General features: G+C 37.6%; 2 protein-coding genes across 5 annotated transcripts; one reads left to right on the top strand and one right to left on the bottom strand.

The window, feature by feature from the left end:
- Positions 1-1259: 1259 nt before the first annotated feature.
- On the bottom strand, positions 1260-10910 carry LOC141754142 (phenazine biosynthesis-like domain-containing protein 1). Of its 2 annotated transcripts, none has more exons than XM_074613042.1 (10): positions 10777-10910; positions 7301-7400; positions 5980-6078; positions 5495-5604; positions 4985-5014; positions 4062-4150; positions 3866-3957; positions 3005-3088; positions 1926-1988; positions 1260-1507 (listed from the first exon to the last, which is right to left on the bottom strand). In XM_074613042.1, the coding sequence occupies exons 2-10, from the start codon at positions 7359-7361 to the stop codon at positions 1395-1397; spliced, it is 741 nt and encodes a 246-aa protein (XP_074469143.1). In that variant the 5' UTR covers positions 7362-7400; positions 10777-10910; the 3' UTR covers positions 1260-1394. The 2 variants fall into 2 exon arrangements, with proteins under 2 accessions (XP_074469143.1, XP_074469135.1); XM_074613034.1 differs by lacking the exon at positions 10777-10910 and adding an exon at positions 8017-8203.
- Positions 10721-20370, top strand: hnrnph3 (heterogeneous nuclear ribonucleoprotein H3 (2H9)). Of its 3 annotated transcripts, none has more exons than XM_074613020.1 (11): positions 10721-10858; positions 12525-12617; positions 13315-13470; positions 13809-13952; positions 15408-15546; positions 16407-16594; positions 16758-16838; positions 17323-17435; positions 18087-18222; positions 19336-19392; positions 19534-20370. In XM_074613020.1, the coding sequence occupies exons 2-11, from the start codon at positions 12530-12532 to the stop codon at positions 19611-19613; spliced, it is 1182 nt and encodes a 393-aa protein (XP_074469121.1). In that variant the 5' UTR covers positions 10721-10858; positions 12525-12529; the 3' UTR covers positions 19614-20370. The 3 variants fall into 3 exon arrangements, with proteins under 3 accessions (XP_074469121.1, XP_074469113.1, XP_074469106.1); XM_074613012.1 differs by lacking the exon at positions 10721-10858 and adding an exon at positions 11365-11401; XM_074613005.1 differs by lacking the exon at positions 10721-10858 and having other exon boundaries at positions 12347-12617.
- Positions 20371-20804: the final 434 nt, after the last annotated feature.

The raw sequence follows: 20804 nt of genomic DNA, 5'->3' as shown, positions 1-20804 counted from the left end.
CACACTATGAATGACACCTGAAGAACATGTAGGCATTCAAGGGGACACTGTCTCTGATCTGTACCTAGTTAAACATAATAATACAATGCACTTGCTGCTATTGTTAATGTTGACCAATTTTAAATCCGCTTAAAGTACTCCAGGTTTAAAAGGATCAATAGTTAATGTCTCTGCTGTGAAACAAGGTGCCCGATACTGAAATGCCAAAAAGCACACAACATTGTGCTACATCCGTAAAATGGTCTTACAGTTAGAATGTGTTGAACTGGTGGATTATGGTACTGTGCATCAAACCTCAACTAAGCCTGGTCATTATTCATAAACTCTAATACCTCTACTGGTACACTGACAATATTTTAGATTTATATACACAACAGAAAGTCATTAGTAATGTGAATACGGAGACCAAACCTTTTATACTTCATGTCATTCAGCCTACAACAGTCGCATAAGCTCAGAAATGACAGTCAGTCAACTGAAATACAGTCTTAAGGATGAAAACTGAAAAGAAGCTATATCACAATATTACAATAAAATTAAATATTGATTTAGTCCTAAATTACTTGATTAGTAATATTTTTCAAGCTCAAACCATAAAGGATGAAGTGATGGGATGTAGTGTGTGATTTTCTTATTTAATGGTATACATCACTGGACTTCATACAGATTTGATGAGAAATATTGCATCAACAGTACTGGATTTTAATCTCTGAATAGACTACACTGCCCTTAAAACAGTAAAGAAATGGAAACTGATATGTAATAATTATATTCGTCAGTTTACATCGTCGCTATAACAGCAAAAAGTAAAACAGTTTTTGAGTTAAATCCTTTGTGTACAGCAGAATACGAGCAAATCTAAAACTGTACAGAGACGGAATGATTACAAAGGAAACTACCGGGTGTCATCATAACCAGTTAAAACTAGGAATTTGTAGGAAACCACAATTTAGAAAGAAATATATTCTGCTCTGATGTAATCTAACAGATAATTTAACTGATGATTAAGTTTTTCATCGCTGTGATTAGAGCATGTTGGATAACGTCCCGGCCACCAAATCTAACTGATTCTACCTTTGATCTGTTTAACTGCCGACACAACCTCTGATATTTTACACGTTTTGTGTTTGTATTTTGTTTTTTAATATTGTGATTTTTGCTTTTCCGTTATGTGAATAAATAATACAAATACTATCAAAGTGTGAGATGTTCTTTTCATCCTGTAGTTGTCAATATTAGATTGACCAGTCTGGACAATAATCTGTTTATCTTTTTATTTAAACCATCTTGTTGTTTGTTTTAATCAAATGGTGCAAAGCCTGTGTCTGCTTCACTGTGCAGGTATGACCATCATCCCATCATCCCCAGCCCTTTTAGCTTGCATGTGGCTGTGTCTATAGTGTGATGGTTCCCTGCAGCACAGTGACAGTCTGTCCAGATATGTTGATTCTACCGTCGTCTCTCACTTCTAGTCCCAGCTCGCCGCCTCGACTGGAGCACTGGTAGGCTACACAGAGGGGAGAATGAGAGTGTCAGCAGGATTTCAGCTCAGCAGTCATGGACTGTTTATAGTGAGAAATGACACCTGTTGTCAAGCAAATGACACATCTAATGGTTAGTAAAAGACTTAATTAAATTACACTGGTTTTGAATATTTTATGTGTTTAGTGTGTTTCTAATTTTGGTGTCATTGCGGCCTTAAGTCTTGTAACTATTAGTGTTATATTGGTTATTTCCTTTATTGTCGGGGTGGGAGGGAAAAATGGATGAAATATAGAAGACCACTTATTTGCTCTGTAATTTATATGCCTTGCAATCTTCTTCCAATTAAAAAAAAAAGATATAAAAAAGAAAGAAATTGCACTGGTTTACAGTTTGACAACTTGCTGATCAAATGTTAATGTGTAATTAGTTAAATTAATTACCCAGCATTTTCTTCTTTCCTAGTTTGGTAGACCAGTAGCTACCCAGCACGGTGTGGGCTGAACCTGCAGAGACAGAAAAGACAACGTTACTGTGTGAGTGCTAGACATCTGACACTGTACATGTTTTTGTATTTTTGACACTACCTGTTGCTTGTATGCAAATTTGAAGAATTACTTAATTATCAGAAAGTACTTTTAAGTACCATTTAAACCAGTCATTCCCAAAGGACCCACAGGGGGGTTGCAGAATTTCTTCCATAGTCTTTTATATCTGCAGTACAACTTTGTGCCACATGAGGGAGCCTGAAGGTTTGTATTGTTCTGATAATTGTAGCCTACTTATAACATTGAAACTAATATGAAAGGCTAGTGTGAATTCTGTTTGTTTTACTAATGAGAGGAAAAACACGAGAGCAATGCATTTATTTGCCCTCATTTATATGTGTATATGTTTTCAATAACACATGCATAAAACAAAGTTGTGATTTATCAAATGTATATCTCTTCGAAATGCCTGGTTTACCTATTCAAGATAATATGAGGTGATGCAGAAATGGCAGTAAAAAATGGTCAAGAACCTTCATTTACCCACAAATTTGCTCTTATTTGGCCTATAGAGAATTGGGTCGTTATGGTTTTGTCATTTTTATAAAGTGGGTCTCCAGAAAAAGAAAAAAGGTTTGGGAGATGGACTGATTTACACCATTTGTAACATAATATCACACACACACACACACACACACACACACACACACACACACACACACACACACACACACTGTAACTCAACAAAGACTGTGTCTGAATGTGTGGCCACTGGGGCTGTAGTAGTAGTAGTAGTAGTAGTAGTAGTAGTAGTGGTAGTAGTAGTAGTGGTAGTAGTGGTAGTGGTAGTAGTGGTAGTAGTGGTAGTGGTAGTAGTGGTAGTGGTAGTAGTGGTAGTGGTAGTAGTGGTAGTAGTGGTAGTGGTAGTGGTAGTAGTAGTAGTAGTGGTAGTTGTAGTAGTGGTAGTAGTGGTAGTAGTGGTAGTGGTAGTAGTGGTAGTGGTAGTAGTAGTGGTAGTAGTAGTAGTAGTCTACCAGTGACGGGATCCTCAGGGATGCCGTTCCATGGAGAAAAGAATCTGGAGTAGAAGTCGTATCCTGGCTGGCAGTCTGGGGATCCTATTGACCGATAAAGAAGGACAATTTGATTAACCATGACTTGTAGTTTTATCAGAGGGCTGGTCTCAACACTGAGTATTCTGTTTACATGTCATATTTGTTGGCTAATGGGCAGAAAACCTTTACAGTTTTTCTCAACTGTTTACACAGGTTTTCTGAAAGTATACCTCATATTCCCAGAACTCTACACACAAATCCAAAAACACGCATGAAAAAGGCAAACTCCACAAATCTCCTGCAAAATGAAACTGCCTTCAATACAATTTTATGTCTTCTCAAAATGGTATTCAGTGTTCAAATGACACACAAACACACCATCATATGAATAGACATTTCTAAGAACCAGTTGAACACTGATGTAGGAGACTTATGCCATTTGCATGTTCAATGTTACACTTACTACGGATAGATAGATGGATAGATAGTTTCATTTATCAGGAGATCACCTGAAGTTTTGCCTTTTGTGTGTGTGTGTTTTTGGATTTATGTGTTAAGAGTTCTGAGAATATGACATATGCTTTCCAAAAACGTGTAAACAATTGAGATAACTGTAATGGATATTGAGATTCAACATATGGACAAACTAATACAGTTGTTCTAAAGTTGTTCTGGCATTTTAGGCAACAAACAACTGTTACTTGTTTCTTAAAAGACTCCGCGTGTCTTAACTGTGGTACCACTATAAACTTGAAATTACTGCATGTGGTCTGGCCAGCAAGTCATAAAGCTGTCCAACAATCTCCCTGTCCAAGGGTTTCTTTTTTTTTTTCTTTTTACCTTTCATGGTGAGGATTACTCCTTTGACTCTTCCACTCTTCTCATTGCTCAGAAGAGCAACAGGGTCAACTTTCAGACTGGTTAGCACTGACCTGCAGGAAACACAATAGCAGAGTCACAAACAAACCTGGCAAGACACAAGTGAGAGATTTAGTAAGCCCTGCCATGCTGTGTTTGTGTGTGTTTTGATTGTAACCTGTCACAGCTGTCAGCCAGTCGAATCATCATTTTCTTAGTGTTGGAGTTCAGATAAACATCCTGGACGGGGTGGTTTCCAACTGCAACCTGTATCCCACACGCAGAACCAGAGACACAGTTAAGCGTGCACACACAAAACCACAGGGATGAAATCACACTGGCACATACTATATATACATATATACAGATGTTCATGTAGACCACATGTGTCAAACTCGAGGCCCCTCGCAAATTTTGATTCAGCCTCCTTATCAATTTAGGTTCTCAATAAATTTTGGCCCACCTAGTTGGCCCACCTAGGGTTTTATGTGCTGTCAATTGCCTGCCAGAAGGCTAGGCAATATGGGACATGTACACTACATGATCGAAGATCTTTTATTTTTTATTTAGTTTATTACATTTCCCACACAACCATTGAGTTGTCATATTCAGGCTTGTGAAACAGGCTATATGAGACTTGTAGAAATATGGGCGAGAACAAAATTAAAGATACATTATTTTTCTTTTACATCAGGAAGTATTTTGTTTTATTAAATGCACTACACACAACCATTGAGTTGTCATATTCAGGCCTATGAAACAGGTTATTGTGAGTTGGCTGTATGGTAGCCTACTTGTAGAAATGTATTAATGATGCATTATTCTTGACTAAATGCTAAGCAACTTTTTGGGGGTCTTTTATGGCTTTATAGACTGAATTCTATGTGAGAAGAAAATATAATCAATTGTTCTGACATTAAATTATTATTTTTTTATTAAATAAAAGCATGTCAGTAAATTATATCTGTCTGGCCCTTGATGTGATTCTTATTTCCCAGTGTGGCCCTTAGTGAAACTGAGTTTGACACAGGTGATGTACACAGTGAAGCAAGAGTTTACTGTAAAACATGCTCTCACAGAGAGAGTATGTGTCTTACTGACCTTGATGAGGTCTCTGAACTCATTGGCATCCTGAAAAAAATGGGTTTTAGAAAAACAGTCTGTTAGAATAATACCATTTTGTTGTCTTTTTAAAAAAAAACTGAAAAGCTTTCTTTTGGAAAACCTTGCCGTGCTTATGGAGGATGTTTGAGTTCCTTTAATCCAGTTGCAGCTGTATGTTACATAATTATGGGATGGTTGCAGTTTCTGGGTTTCACAAAAGCAGTTTTCTTAATGTGATGCTGGTTGACGTGATAGTGATGTGGGCAACGAAGAATGAATAGTATAGACTAGGACTGACTGTGTGTGTGTGTTTTATTGAATGTTCATTACTATATTGTTTGATTTCTAGCAGCTCTAACAGTTGCATAGTGCTGGTAATGTTTTCATACCTTATAGCCCTGCAGATCCACACAGTGCCACTTCTTGACATAAATACACATTTTGAAAACTAATAATTGAGCCTATAACTGTATTGTCCTGATGTGTTTATCTGACCACATACTGTACCTCCTGGGTGGGCGGGTTGAGAGGAAAGTCCATGACGTACCCTTCCCCCTGCTGGATGACAGCCAGATCTCCACTCTTGGTCTCAAACACCAGTTTGGGATTCACATTCTCTAATAACATAATAATAATATTCAGTATAGTAATATATACATACATTGAACATTATGCTCGCAGGCTAGCTGATGAACTGGCTTTACAGAAGTGTTCACATGTACTAACTAATGTGGGTGTGTTGGCTAATAATACTTTGTCCTTTCTTGTCTTTAGCTGCACTGTGTATTACATGGAAGAGCGGATAGCTTTGTTATTCGCAGGTAAATCATTACAAAAGTATTTCAAAATGCCTCCCAGTTAAACTTTATGGATTTCTGTGTGTGTGTTTTCTTGTGATCCAAATCGAGACAATGCGTTAACTGGATTATAGCTGGAAATCAACCATGATATGCTGTTTATGTCAGTGAGTGTGTTTTTGTTTTGTAACTTACTCTTATGCTTGAACAGCACTGCTGCAGAGGCCAGAGTGGCATGACCACACAGATTCACTTCATTGGTTGGTGTAAACCATCGAAGTTGGAACCTCGATCCTGTTAATCACATTGTCATTGTCAGGTGCTTTAACACACACAGAACTGTAACATGTAGTCTCCACATAACTGTCCACAGAATCTACCATTTGACACAGCAGTTATCTAAACACGGTTCACTTCAAATTTAGCAACATTTTGGCCTATAAAAGGAAGTTTATACATATTCACCATTTCTTATATGAATCTAAAATGCAGATGTGTTGCGTTAATGTGTGCAATAAGTAACTGCTCAGCTGCAAGCAAAATATATACTCAAGGAGACTGAGTTATATTTACTTAAAGCTTCAGTAGGCAGTATGTTTTTGGCATCATTGGGCAAAAATTCCATAATAACCTTTTCAGCGTATTGTAATTCAAGTGTTCTAAGAGAAAACTAGACTTCTGCACCTCCTCATGACTCTGTTTTCAGGCTTTAAAAAATCTAGCCCCATGACGGAAGACTGTGGCCAATCACAGGTCATTTCAGAGAGAGAGCGTTCCTAAAATGACCTCAATAGACTGCACAGAGGTTCACAGCTGTGTCTTTTTTATCTGCAACAAGACTGTCTTGAACAATGTCTGAATTGCATTCTACCTTTGTTCCTTATTGCCACTTGATTACCTGCAATGATTAACTTTATCTAAACAACTGCTTAAGTCAGTGGTATCCATTTAATCCATTAATCTGCGTGTTTCTCATCAGTGTGCCTGGATTTTCCAAACAGATCCTACAGTGAAGGCATAAACGGTAAACGAGGGTTGTCCAGACTTGCAGATTAAAAACTGCACTTTATTCCGAAGGTAAAATAGATTTTTAGTCCAACAGTTCTGTGTCTGCTGTGCTTTATGCACTGTAAAGTTGTGCCCATTTAGCATATATTATACAATTATGTCAAGCCAGTTGGAATGAGACATTACCATAAAATTAACACATTGGACACTGATTACATTGAGGCTCTATTCCATTGGCCACTAGCAGGTGTTTACGTCTTTTATTGCTTGCAACAGTTATATCCCCATTCAAACAGCTTCAATAACAACACATGGGTTGTACATTGGTAAAGGATTGTAAAAACACTGGGGTTAATTATTGTAATGAGTGGCTAACTTGTCCCAGACAGACTGGTGCATTTCTGTTGAATCCATCTGACAAATCCAAACTGATAGCTATAATCAATAATAAAGTATGATATGGCAATATATATATATATACTGTATATTAAACCCAATATTATCTGACCTGTGGTAAAATTGTCAGAGGGGTTGATCCTGGTGATGAAAGCTGTTTCTGACAGGTTCATCTCTGCTGCTATCCTCTGATACAGGTCATCACTCAGTTCCTGTTAGAAACAAATACACAAATATAAATCTTTTTTTGTCATGGCATGTACACTAATCAATATGTAGTGGGGTACATGCACATAGATAGATATGAAAAATATACATGTCAAACTGCTTAATATGCCTATTTTACAACAAATAAGATAAGATATTCATATATTAGTCCCTCAGTGGGGAAATTTGCAGTGTACAGCAGCAAAGGGAATAGTGCAAAAAACAAGATGCATCAGCTAACACAGTAAAAAAAAAAAAAAGAGCTAAACAAAGTGTCACAAAATATGAACCATTTAAATTGAAGGAAGTATAAAAATAGGAGCAGTATATACAGTATTGACAATAAACAGACTATTAACAAAATTGCACAAGTGGAAAATGATATTGCACAGTGAGAATGAATGAAATGAAATTCCACCTGAAAAATATCAGGTTATTGTCAGTGTGTAATCATGTGACATATGAGCAACAAAAACTGCATATGAGCAACTTTGCTGACTGAAAATGTCCAATTAATCAGTGAGTGTTACAAGTATGTTTAAGCCCTTAATGCAGGCTGTCATAGAATAGTCTATGATGACATTACTGTAGCTACATTAACCTATAAATAGTCTTACTCACATGCATAAGTGGACAAATTGCAGCGGGGTTTCCCTTGAACGGTAAATTAGTGAAGGCATCTATCGTAAATACTGGAATCTCCATTATGATTAGACTAAATCAGAAAGAGACTTGAAATTAAGAGTCCCAGTGAGGACGGAGGAGTCTGACCACAGTCGACCTGCTGCTAGTGGACTTTACACCCGGTCTGTTTGGTTTCAGCAGGCGACCCTCAGCGGCATCTCCTCACTGGTTGTCAGGTAGCAGCGTCACGACTAGTGTTAAGAGCTGTGATGTAACAGGCCTACACTGCTATAAAAACACAGGCATCGTCCGAAATTCCATACTAACTATTTAGTATGCTTAATAGTATGTGAGTTTTTTTAGTGTGTTCGAAATCATAGTATGAAACCAGTTGTACATGATACATGATGTACGGTGAAATATATATATATATATTTATTTTTTTCAGAACTTTATTTCAACAAAAGACATGTACAAAAGAGTATAAGGAATACAAAGAAAGAGCACAAAAAAAGGCAAAAACAAAAAAAAAAATTATTCCAGGGGAGTTCAATGTCCATTCATTTTAAAGGTCCCATATTATAAAAAAGTGAGATTTTCATGTTTTTTTTATTATAAAGCAGGCTTAAGTCCTATATAAATACTGTGAAAGTATCGAAACACTCAATCCACAGGGAAATACACACAGCCCGTATTCAGAAACTCTGCATTTGAAACAAGCCTTCAGGATTTCTGTTCATTTGTGATGTCACGAATACACAATATTTAGACCCTTGACACAATTTTAAACATAAACATTCTAAATGTGTCCCAGTTTATTCCTGGTTGCAGTGTATGTGAATGTCATCAGCTGACAGGAAGTACACATGGACCCAAGCTGTTGCCTAGCAATGCAATTCTGTTGCAATTCCGTCAAAATGCGCTAAAACAGAGCGTTTCAGACAGAGGGTAAATACAGGCATATTCAGGCTGACAGTATGAGGAAAATAAAGTTTTTTTTAACATTACAGTATGTAAACATGTTCTAATAGAAACACAAAATACAAGTATGAACCTGAAAATGAGCACGATATGAGACCTTTAAGTCTTTTCTGAGTTCAAGAAAATGTACTTCCTTTAAAATATTGAGAGACTTTGCAGCTTTTTGGTTTTTGACATTTTCCAGTAAGGTGCTGTACTGCTTGAGTTCGACAAGAAACCAACAAAAGCAGGGTTGTTTGGAGTCAGACCATTTCGATTTGTGGATATGGAATTTACCAAGAATAATCAGAGGCTGAATTATATAGGTAATGTTGCTATCCATCCCATAAAACACAAAATATAACATCACATCAAATACGCTAATCTGTACATTAGCACTCATTTTTCTATTTATGAAATTTTGCATATCAGTCCAAAATAAAGTCGAATGATTACAGTGAAAAAACAAAGGAAATAAAGTTTCTCGATCTGAATTACAGAAAACACATGTAGAGTCTATATTTATTTTAAATCGTTCTAAATTCTATGTAAAATCTTTCACTTTATTATTGATACAATATTTTGTTTAGAATACAACAAGCCTTTTTCCACTGTAAATCACCCATAATAGACGACCAAAAGGAGGTGTAACACAGTTCAAAACATCTCTAATGTGTCTGTTAGTGCATGGTTTATTCAGAATGTTAATATCTCCAATAAAAATATGCTCAGAACTAATAATGTCAGTTTCTGTGAGATTACAATTCTTTAAACATTGAAGAGAACATGTGGGAACTGCATCAAAAATAATAGCATTTTCATTGGGTGTGACTGGTATCTTAAATCTTTGAAGAAATTCTGAATATGACATCAACAGACCATTATTATTATTTACCAATTAACCAACTAACAATATTTCATTGTCAACCCATGAGCGATAAAACAGTGATTTATTTTATACAAGATATCCTTATTACTCCAAATAAAATATCTATGAGGACTGAAATTGTGTTTGTATGCTAATTTCCAGGCTAAAAGTGCTTTCTTATGAAAGTTTGCTAGTTTAATTGGGATTTTGTCAACAGACTCCGGTGTAATATGACTGTACCGCTGGACACTACATATCCCACAATGCAACACGGTATTAACAAACATTCATAACAGACGTTGACAGACAGCTCTGTAACGTCAATAACGCTTACGTTTAAATATAAGTATAAGATTTCACTTTGCTAGGCGTAATATTTAAATTAGTTCAGACTTTTTGATTCTCACAAATCATTATTTTGGTCACATAATAGAGGTTGGCACGGGTTACCATGGTTACGCGTCTCCATGGTGGCAAAGTGGCCTCTCAGGAAGTGACGATTCAGTGCATCCGAAAACATGCACACTACTGTTTATATATTTACTGAAATCTTCAATGTAATGTAGCCTGCAATATATTACAGTTCAGTGAAATGATTTTGTTTTGATCAAACTTTCAGAAATAACATGCCTTTATACTCCTCTTATAACAAGTGTACTTCTATTCTATGACTATATATGTATGTAGAGCCCCAAACGTCATCTCTTTCCCAAATCTCGCGATAACAACATATCTGAGCGAGTACCGTTAGTGACACTTTCAGAAATAACATGCCTTTATACTCCTCTTCGTAAAACAAGTTTATTTATTATTATCATTATTATTATTAATATTATTATTAATATTATTATATATGTATATATATGACTAATATGTATGTATAGCCCCCAAACCGTCATCTTTCTCCAAGTCTCGCGATAACAACATACCTGAGCGAGTACCGTTAGTGACACCTGAAGCTGTGGATCGACCGGAGCAAGAGACCGGAGACCGGGGACGAGAGAGGAGACCGTGAGATGATCTCATCGTTTACACACATTAAGTCACTGCTGTCTGACATACATTATATCTGTCTGTATGTTGATGCCCGGTGACGGTGTACTGACCGTTGAGAACTGAACTAGTCTGCTGCCCTGAACGTTTGACCGCTGTCCGTGTCCTACAGTTAGCACTAGCTGTTAGCAGTTAGCCTTAGCCTGCTAGCTGTTAGCCTGCTAGCTGCTAATGCTAACTGCTAATGCTAATTGTCAGTGTCTTACAGTTAGCATTAGCTAGCTGTTAGCCTGCTAGCTGCTAATACTAACGGCTAAGGCTAACTATTGGTGTCCTACAGTTAGCATTAGCTAGCCGTTAGCCAGCTAGCTGCTAATGCTAACTGTTAGCATGCTAACTGCTAGCCTGCTAGCTGCTAATGCTAACTATCAGTGTCCGTCAGATAGCATTATCAGTTAGCCTGCTAGCTGCTAATGCTATCAAGCTAACATTAGCACGTCAGCCCAGAGAGGCGTTAGCATCAGCTGACAGATGTTCTCTCCTGCGGCGACCTTCAGAGAAGTAACTTTACTAAAAGAACAAATAACGACTTGTTAGGATATGTTTGTAAAGGTTACGTTAGCTCGCTACGCTCATATTTTACCAACACTTTGAGACACAGTGTGAAGGAGGAAGTAACGTTAGCTTCACGTTATCTTCATTAACTAACTGTTGTGACAGCTGCAGTAACGTGCTACGTTATTAGGTGTTTCCTATCGGGGATTTGTTATTGCATACTGCTTATAAGTACGCTGTTTTCGTCTCGGGCAGTTGTTTTACTACAGATTACTAAACGGTAGATAGATACTATAGATACTATAGTAGTTACTATCTATCTATCTATAGATAGATAGATAGTAACTTTATTGATCCTGAGGGAAATTCAAGTTTTCAGCATCACAGCTCCATAGTGCAAAAACATGAGTAAAAATGCAGTAAAAAAGTTAGTACTGCAAAGTACAAAAAAATATACAACAATATTGGTTATAATGTACTGTAAAAAATAGAAATACCACATGGCTTTTATCATCATTAATTGTAAGTTAGCTAATGCAAGACTTTTATAGACATTTTAAAGCAGTTTGTTTTTAACGCATATATTTATAAAAAGGCATCTTCACAGATAAAGCTCAGAATTGTTTTGTCCCCTAATGTAGACTTTGGGCCCAGGGGACACATCCTGAGGAGGTCAGGGGCAGGGAATGAAATAAGCATCCGCCACCTGCCAAATACAGGATAAATGTTGGCAGTGGCAGGTAAAAAATTCAGGCCACCTACCACCATGGCAAGAAAATATTATTTTTAAAAAGCAATTCCTAAATTAAATATAGTTAGGGATTAAGGTTACATGATATATTCCATAGCTCTATGGTCTGGTACCACTGACTCAGTGTTTACAATTTTAAAGTGTTCTACATACTAGGAATTTGATAAGTGGCAGACAAAAAAACTGAGTGGCCAGTAGAAATGTTCAGTGACCTGCCACTGAGGCAGGAGAGGAAAAATCTTAATTTCAGACCCTGGTCAGGGGATACGGGAAGCACAGCTTTATTTCATGGGCTTAGGCCAAGTGACTGTGTTTTTTAAAAGTATTATAAACACAGTGATTTAATGTGTTGCTGCTGTGTTGTGCTCTCTGTGGCAGTGAGGATGTCTTTGAATGAAGAGGGTTATGTGGTTCGGATCAGAGGACTACCATGGTCCTGCACGCAGGAAGAGGTTGCCAGTTTCTTCTCGGGTGAGAATACACATACATATCTTTACAGCTTGAGGCATGAACAGTGTTAGTTAGTGTAAGACTGAAAGTATATCTAAATTGATAAACTCAACTGTCTTGCTTAGTGTTGAAATTGTGACAATTTTAGTGAATATGATAGTTTTAATGGAAGTGTACATTCTGCCTTCACCTTTTACATTGTGTTTAGAATTGTAAACCCAAAACATCAGAATCGCACCTGAATATTTTTTATTGATTGTGGACGTCAAAGTCAAACAGTATTAAAAAATCTAATTTAGTTGCACTGTAGTCACTTCAAGGCTCCGCTGCAACACCATTCTGCTCAATTATGCAATAGAAATCTGCTATAAAGCACTTTTTTTTAATTGGATGCATTACATTTAATCTGTAACTGTCAAGAATCCTCTCTCCCTCCCACAATCTGTCTTGGTGTTATGCACAGAAACAACATGTTTTTTTCAACCTTTTCAGAGATGTTATTACCTCATGTTTCAAATTTCACATGACTCCAGCAATTAGAGAGCTGTCAGGATCTCAAGTGAATCAGAGAATGGTATACTTTTGGATTCTACTTTCTGGAGCTCCAAATAGCTCAAATTAGATCAGATCCAGTTGTATCCTCTATTGTGAGTTTTTCTTTTTATGACAGGAAATGTCTGTGTAGACATCATTTTAAGGAAATCTTACTTATTTACAGACTGTGACATCGTTGGGAAAGTAAACGGAGTGTGCTTTACCTACTCTAAAGAAGGCCGTCCCAGTGGAGAGGCATTTATTGAGCTGAAAATGTCTGAGGATTTCAAGAATGCCCTAGCAAAGGACCGTAAATACATGGGACACCGATACATAGAGGGTAAGCAATATAACCAGCCATCAGTGAGTGTTTACCTGTGTCAACTTTCTCTTTGAACAGTTGGTGCATTACGACATTACTGATAGAAACGGTCAAAGTGCAACATACTATGTTGCTGACATCTCTGCAACTGTGGAGATGTTGTTGCCTGTGTGTTTGCCATTGCATATAAAAGTTTGTTTCTTGGTTCATTTATATTGAATTTCCTGTACAAATAGACATTTCCCAACTTTTGTGTATAATAAGCTTTAAACCAAACTCTAATGAGAAAGTTGTTTAGTTTAATTGTCCTTTCAGATCTTGACGTGTGTGTCCATCTGTCTGTGTGTCTGATTCAGTGTTCAAGTCAAACCGTAGTGAAATGGACTGGGTGCTGAAACGCAGCGGTCCTGCTGACTATGACAGCTGCAGCGGCTGCATGCTGCGACTTAGAGGCCTTCCGTTTGGTTGCAGCAAGGAGGAGATTGTTCAGTTCTTCTCAGGTACACAAACAGTTAAGCTTTTTGAATTATTATTGAATTGTACTGTAATTAGACCATTTATACTAATCTGAGGGATAGTTTTTACAGACATGTAGTTTTTTGGGCTGTCAACACAATACAGTGTAAGGGTACTGTAAGAACTGCTACTTTTAAATGTGCAAAAGAGCATCTTAGCCTGCAGTGCAAGACAATCAAACCACTAAAACAAATGTCGGATGCATGTAGACTCTGCATACATTTCACTCATCTCTTGGTCAATATTTATGTATAGTGCTGTGTCACATGAAATGTCTCCATAGGATTCATTATATAAGGCCAAGAATAGGCGCCAATGAAATGAGTCTATGTAAAAGTCCTTGCATCGTTCCATGTCTAAAGGCCCAGGTAGAACTTAAAGCCACAATATGTAGAATTTCTATCTGATTATAGCATCTTTAACTTTATTATGATGGCAAGTTCATGTTTGTACAAAAGTGGAACAATGGTCAACTTTACATTTACAAGCTCTTTCGTAAAGAGTACTGTGATTAGTACCGTGATATTAGGAAATGTGACTACATTTTGGATTTCTCTCATATTACAAAAACGTATTAATTTGACTTATAGTCAGTCAACATATGTGTGCCATGCCCCAAAGGCCTAATGTATGTTCTTGTAGTGTAGTCATAGGAGTCCATAGTGTTTTTTTTCCTAAACAACAGCATCTTTTTTTCAATTATTCCCAATGAGGAGAGTGTATGTGGCCACCTAGAGAAAAACTGTTGCACCCAGCGTCTTTTCAGAGCGCTTCTAGTTGAAAATCTCTGTACTTTTCAGAAAGGCCAGCACCTAAATGCCAGAGAAAAATGCTATATGACACTCGGCCATACTGTGTTTACCAATTGTCCTTGTTATGAATTGTTAATATGTCTCTTACCATGTTAGTGTCATGTTAAACACTTTATTTAGCAAGCATATTCTATATGAATTTGATATCATGCCTCCTAAAGGGGGTTAAAGATAGGATGGGCTGGGCTGGGCTGGGCTGGTTTTGCTGAGGGGAGACAGTACCATGACGCTGATCTGGGGTCAGTACTGTGATTATGCTCACTGGTAGACTTCATCTAAGATAATCAACACTTAAGAATTATTATGGGCCAGTGTCACCCAACTCTAATAAATAATGATTTTGCCAGTGAGCTAAATTCACTTGTGTATCAGAGAATTTAGTTTTTTGTCTGCATTAATTTTAAGTTTATAGCTGCTGACTCCAGACCAGTATTTGTTTCATTCCCCTGCTGGGCACCTTACAATTTTAAATTCAGTCTTATCAGATACTAGGGCTGATATTTATTCACCGTCATAACACATATTAATCCTGAAAGCTCCAGTGATGCTGTGGGTGTTGTTCTTTCTATTCTATACATCTATCAGTCTACCTACCGACCTATGTATTTATGTGTGCTTGGGTTGAAGGCTTGAGAATCGTGCCAAATGGGATTACTCTGCCAGTGGACTACCAGGGGAGGAGCACAGGGGAAGCCTTCGTGCAGTTTGCCTCAAAGGAGATAGCAGAAAAGGCTCTGGGGAAACACAAGGAAAGAATAGGGCACAGGTGGGACAGACGGGAAAGGGACGGGCTGGACTGGGTTGGGCTTCTATTGCAGTATTTAATGGGTGGTCATATTAGAATGATTATGGTGTTAATGGGATGGCTTCTGTAATGGTTGAATGATAAGCATGGGTTGGTGTGCTAGAATAATTATGGTAAAACAATGATAAAGTGGGTAAATGAATTGGGTGGGTCATGTGATATTTATTGAAATAATGGGATGGGTTTAGTGGGTTTATGTATTGTAACATGTTGAATAATGGGATGAAAGATCATGTATGTAATCTGTAAATTAACGGTAGTGTGAGTATTTTATGCCATAGACAGTTTTGTTGGTCATCTAAGACCTAGGAGCTCTATTTGAATATGTTAGAGCAACATTTGGGTATATTAGATCATTTTATTGGCACTTCCTTGATCTTTTTATACTTGTATTTTACAGAGTACTTACTGTAGAGGAGGGGGTTAAGCGTAGAAGTAAACCAGAGGTCAAGTAAGGCAGCTATTACCATTAAAGCATCAAACTTCTTTCTGCAGTTCTCAATCATTAAAATGATCAATGCAACACCTAAAAGCCCTGTAAGGATTTTCTTTTCTGTAAGTAACAACAGGGGAGGTTGGCATAGAAATCCTTTACTACAGCCCTAAGCCCAGCTAATGATGATATTTTTGAGGTTGTTCAGGCATTCAGACACTCAGTCCCAGGTTAAAACTACTTAGACCACTATTTAGAGTATTTGTCATTTGTGTGTTTATCTTTCTCTGTAAATCATCTCTGTATGTAACCTAAGCTAAGCCATTTCTACTCCTTAACCCTTTCCTCTGCCCCCCCCCCTCCACCCCATGGGCCTCTCACATTGCAGGTATATAGAGATTTTTAAGAGCAGTCGCAATGAGATCAGAGCCTACTACGAGCTGCCCCGGCGGGGAATGGGATGCCAGAGACCAGGGCCCTACGACAGACCCATGATGGGGGAGCCCAGAGGAGGGTTTTTTGGCCGCGGTGGGGCTCTGATGGATACCATGAGGAGTGGAGGGGGCTATGGAGGAGGTAAGCAGACTTCTTTATTTCTGCATACAGGAATATATGTGGCTGAAAAAGTGTAGTTGGTCAGTGCCAAAGACAGTAGAACCAAACAATGATATTTAATCATGCAGAAGTTGATGATGTGAAAGGATAAGCCCTGCTTCAATTGTGTAATGTCTGTTTCCAGGTTACGGTGACTTTGACAACTACAATGGTTTCAACAACGGCATGTTTGATGAGCGAGTGAGAAGAGAGAGGGGAGGAAGAGGTAAAGTCCAAAATATATTTACCCTCTAGAGTCTGGCATTTAGAAATGCTGAATAAATGTTTGAAAGCCTGATTTTATACTTTGAGTTTAGCAAACCTGCTAAAATGTCTTCCAGTAATTGATTTGTTTACATTTGATCAGTGTTCATTTAACACTTTTTTTCTCTTTCAAATGAATGACTGGCATAAATCTACAATTTTCTACACCTAAACATTTTTAAGATGTTACATTGTTGATATGAATAAGAAGAATAGGGATTGGGTTTTGTAAAGCAGACGATTTTTTTTATCCATCTTGGCTTTTAGTCTCTCATAGGAAGCTATATGAAGATTTCACACATTTAACAAGTAACATTAATATTTACACAGTATATCTTTATTTGTTTTTTCATTATCATGAAGTAAATCAGGAGATTACTTCTATCTTCTACATTACTAAAGGTTGCATTAGTAATCTGTGGATTTCTTTGTGTGTTTTTGCTCAGCGATGGGAGGCCATGGCGATGGTCAAAGTGATGTTTGTTCAGGCTTCCATAGTGGCCATTTTGTTCATATGAGGGGTTTACCTTTCCGTGCCACAGAGGGAGACATCGCTAAAGTAAGAACAAACACACACTGACACCAGTTACTTTTATTATTTCTCTTGATGATTTTCAAACAATGGGGCTCTATGCATGGCATCTGCAGGTCTTAAAATCTTAAAAAAGCAGTGAATTCAGTTTTCTCAGAAGTGTTTAAAAGCCTTATATTTAACTTACAAAATTCTTGAATATTTTCTTTCCTGCTAGAAAAATAGTTTTTTGCATCCGATCGCGAGCTGTTGGGAGAAGTTATACACTTATAAACTAAAAGTGTGACAGTGGATTGTGCTACACGGTCACTACTGCTCGCTACAGTAACATGGAAGATCATCCAGCTGTGGATTTTAGCAAAAAGTTCATCACAATATTCAGTCATTTTAAATTGGTTAATCCATCCATCCATTTTCTGCTGCTTATCTGGGTCCAGGTCAGGTTAATGACATCATGTCTGTGGAGCCAGATTATAGACTGACCAAGGTCCATCAGGTCTCTGGCTGTTTTGTGTTCACACTGTATAATGATGTTGGTCAGGAAGCCCAGTAAACTACTACATTTAAATATACACTGAAAGTTGAAAGTCATGAGAAACTTACAGTTGGACATGATCTTTCTACGTACGTGTCTGACTGTTCATGTATCTGTGTATACGTCTTTCTTGGTTTGTCTAGTTCTTCTCTCCTTTGAATCCACTGAGGGTCCACATCGATGTGGCTCCTAACGGCAAGTCGACTGGAGAAGCAGATGTGAAGTTTCGTTCCCATGAAGACGCTGTGGCAGCCATGTCCAAAGACAAGAACCACATGCGTATGTCCTTCCTTTTTCCTCTTCAGCTCATCTGTCCTTATGTTGGTTCTTGTGACACCTCTTTTTCACGCTACATTATGCTACGTTCATGTGACACAAACCTACTTGTTGTCTAGCAGCAGAGGATAGGATCAGCTGTGTCAACACAATCAGAATAATAGCACAAATTCACAAGCTCAACAGATCAGCTGCTGAAGTTTTGGATGGTTGACTTTGTGTGGGGTAGCTTTTAATGTTGGGATTCATTTTTAAAGCCCATTAAGAAAATATATTCCTGTGTCCAGTTGCACAAAACCACTTAGGCTAAGGATGCCTTGGGAAAAAATGAGTTTCATAAAATCACCATAAAGATTTCTTTAGAGATTAAAGGGATTCCCTTGCAACATCCTAAGTATTTGCCCGTATCTACTTAAGTATTCCCTTATGCGTTGCTAGGTCTTAGTAACCATTTTCTTCAGAAGATTTTAAGGGACTCATACCAGTCTCTTGAAAGGGAAATCATTTGTGAAACATAATCCAAGATAACATCAAATAGCATTTAAGTTTGATTGCAATTAAATTGCATAACAGAGCATCAATAGTTTTCAATAATATCTTCTAATACTGTGCATATATCAGCAAGTAGGCTACGATTTTAGTTCATTTGTGTGTAAAGTCGCTGCAGTGAACACAACTGTGCCGTCAGGTGCACAGGGTGGCTATCACACACAGTCTGCCTTCTCTAGTCACCTCTCATCTGGTCGGCACATCTTTACCACCTCAGTCTCCCGGATAGCGGTCTTAATTGGCCTATAACCCTAGCTGTCAGTTAGCGGTTTCACGTCATTCATTTCGACAGTAACTACCGTGAAAGCTTAAGTATAAACATTTAAGCAAGGGGACAACCTAAGAGTCTTTATGCATTGCTCTCAAATTAGCTTAGGGAAATATTTTGCATAAGGGACAAACTTAAGATAGTTTAAGCAACCGGGCACTGATATTTTTCATGACAGTATTTGAGATATTTCAGATTGTACTTAAACTGGGAAATTAAGCCGGTGAATTTAATTGACATTAAACAGTTGAAGAAACAAGTTCTTCAATATGAATGATGGATTGATGTTTTCTCCACAGAGCATCGCTACATTGAGCTGTTTCTTAACTCAACAGCCAGTGGAGCAGCTGAAATGAGTGAGTTTTCATTAACTTTTATGACAAATAAAGTATTGATAAAAGTTGTGTGTTAGTTCTTCATCTTACTCACTGTCATTACGGTCATGAGAAGTTGCTTCATCCTTTTTACGCTGACCTATCTTTTCAAAACCATCTCAGGTCGTGGCGGCGGTGGTTACTACGGTAACTCAGGAGGGGGCGGAGACTCACGGAGCAGCGGGCTGCGAGGTTCATACTGATGATGTCATCTCACTCTTCCAATCCATCCTGACGTTTGTCTCGCGTCTCTTCAGGTCACATTTACTCGATTACTTTTTCTAAGCAGAAGAGCTGATCTGAAGTCAGTCATTTGTTGTGTAACAACCATTCTTTTTATTGTGGGTTTGTACTAAAACTTCAATTCAGATTCAAGAACAGACCAGATATATATGACCTTAACAAGCACTATAATTACACCATTCCTAAAAGCATATGAAGAACAAAGCAAATGGTCAATATTAAGATATTGGAGCTGTTGCAGGTGCTGAAAGGGTCATTGGAGATTTCTTGTTTATCTTATTTAAAAAAAAATTTCACGGTCGCTCTGAATCCAATCAGTTGAGGTGAATGATGCTCTTTAGGAGATGGAGCATTGAGAAGCAACATCAGCACATTACAAGCATATTTAGGCAAGAAATTCTGATTTAAAAAAAAAAAAAAAAAATCTCAGTTTGTTCTAGTTTAATATAATTTTCAGCAGATAATTTGACCACTCTGTAATATACTGTTTGAAACCGGATTTCAGATCAGTTTTCCTGGTTTAAAAAGTTTGATAAATGTGAGCCAGTGTGTTTTTTATGAATGTTTTCACAGTTCATTACAGAATTTAAAACTAAGTTTAATAATATATTCCACTCTCAAAGAATGGAAGTAAAACAAAGTCTCTATATTTGAGCTGTAAGATAGCTTATACAGCTGTTGTACATTTTGTCTAATAAATTTTATATTTAATTCTCATTCTGTCTCCCTGACTCTTGACTTTAGTAATTGCCCGACAAACCATGTGTGTGTTTGTGCTATGTTAGCAGCTGTAGCGCTGCTGGCTCGGGAACCGAGTGTGGGTGTGTCGGTGGCGTGAACGTAGCTGTAGCAGACAGTGTGTGTGTGTACAGTTTATTTGTCGGTGAATAAATGCTACAAGGCTACAACTTCCTGTATCTGTAACTCCGGCTCAGACTCTCTTAAGGTGGACCAGCTTTTCTCCTTAAACTGACAAGCCGCTCCTCTGAGTTATCCTCGGCTTTTTAATCAATTATTAATATTTCTTTTAACCGATAGCGTTAATCGGTTAAAATTCTTAATGTCTGTTAACAGATAAACGGTTAATTATTAACATCCCTAATACTAGCTGTAAGTCCTACATATAGTTCCTGACTGTCATTGTATAGTAT

The sequence above is a fragment of the Sebastes fasciatus genome, chromosome 2 (assembly GCF_043250625.1).
Source record: "Sebastes fasciatus isolate fSebFas1 chromosome 2, fSebFas1.pri, whole genome shotgun sequence".
In the NCBI taxonomy this organism is placed as follows: domain Eukaryota; kingdom Metazoa; phylum Chordata; class Actinopteri; order Perciformes; family Sebastidae; genus Sebastes; species Sebastes fasciatus.
The sequence above is the reverse complement of the archived record's forward strand: the minus strand, read 5'-3'. Positions and strand labels throughout refer to the sequence as shown.

Coding starts and splice junctions, on each gene's coding strand:
- hnrnph3 (XM_074613005.1), top strand. CDS start 12,491: ATGTGTTGCTGCTGTGTTGTGCTCTCTGTGGCAGTGAGGATGTCTTTG. Junction 13,953..15,407: donor GATTGTTCAGTTCTTCTCAG/GTACACAAACAG, acceptor CTTGGGTTGAAG/GCTTGAGAATCGTGCCAAAT. Junction 16,839..17,322: donor AAGAGAGAGGGGAGGAAGAG/GTAAAGTCCAAA, acceptor GTTTTTGCTCAG/CGATGGGAGGCCATGGCGAT.
- LOC141754142 (XM_074613034.1), bottom strand. CDS start 8,100: ATGGAGATTCCAGTATTTACGATAGATGCCTTCACTAATTTACCGTTC. Junction 4,151..4,984: donor AGTTCAGAGACCTCATCAAG/GTCAGTAAGACA, acceptor TGTGGGATACAG/GTTGCAGTTGGAAACCACCC. Junction 1,508..1,925: donor AGGAAAGAAGAAAATGCTGG/GTAATTAATTTA, acceptor CCCTCTGTGTAG/CCTACCAGTGCTCCAGTCGA.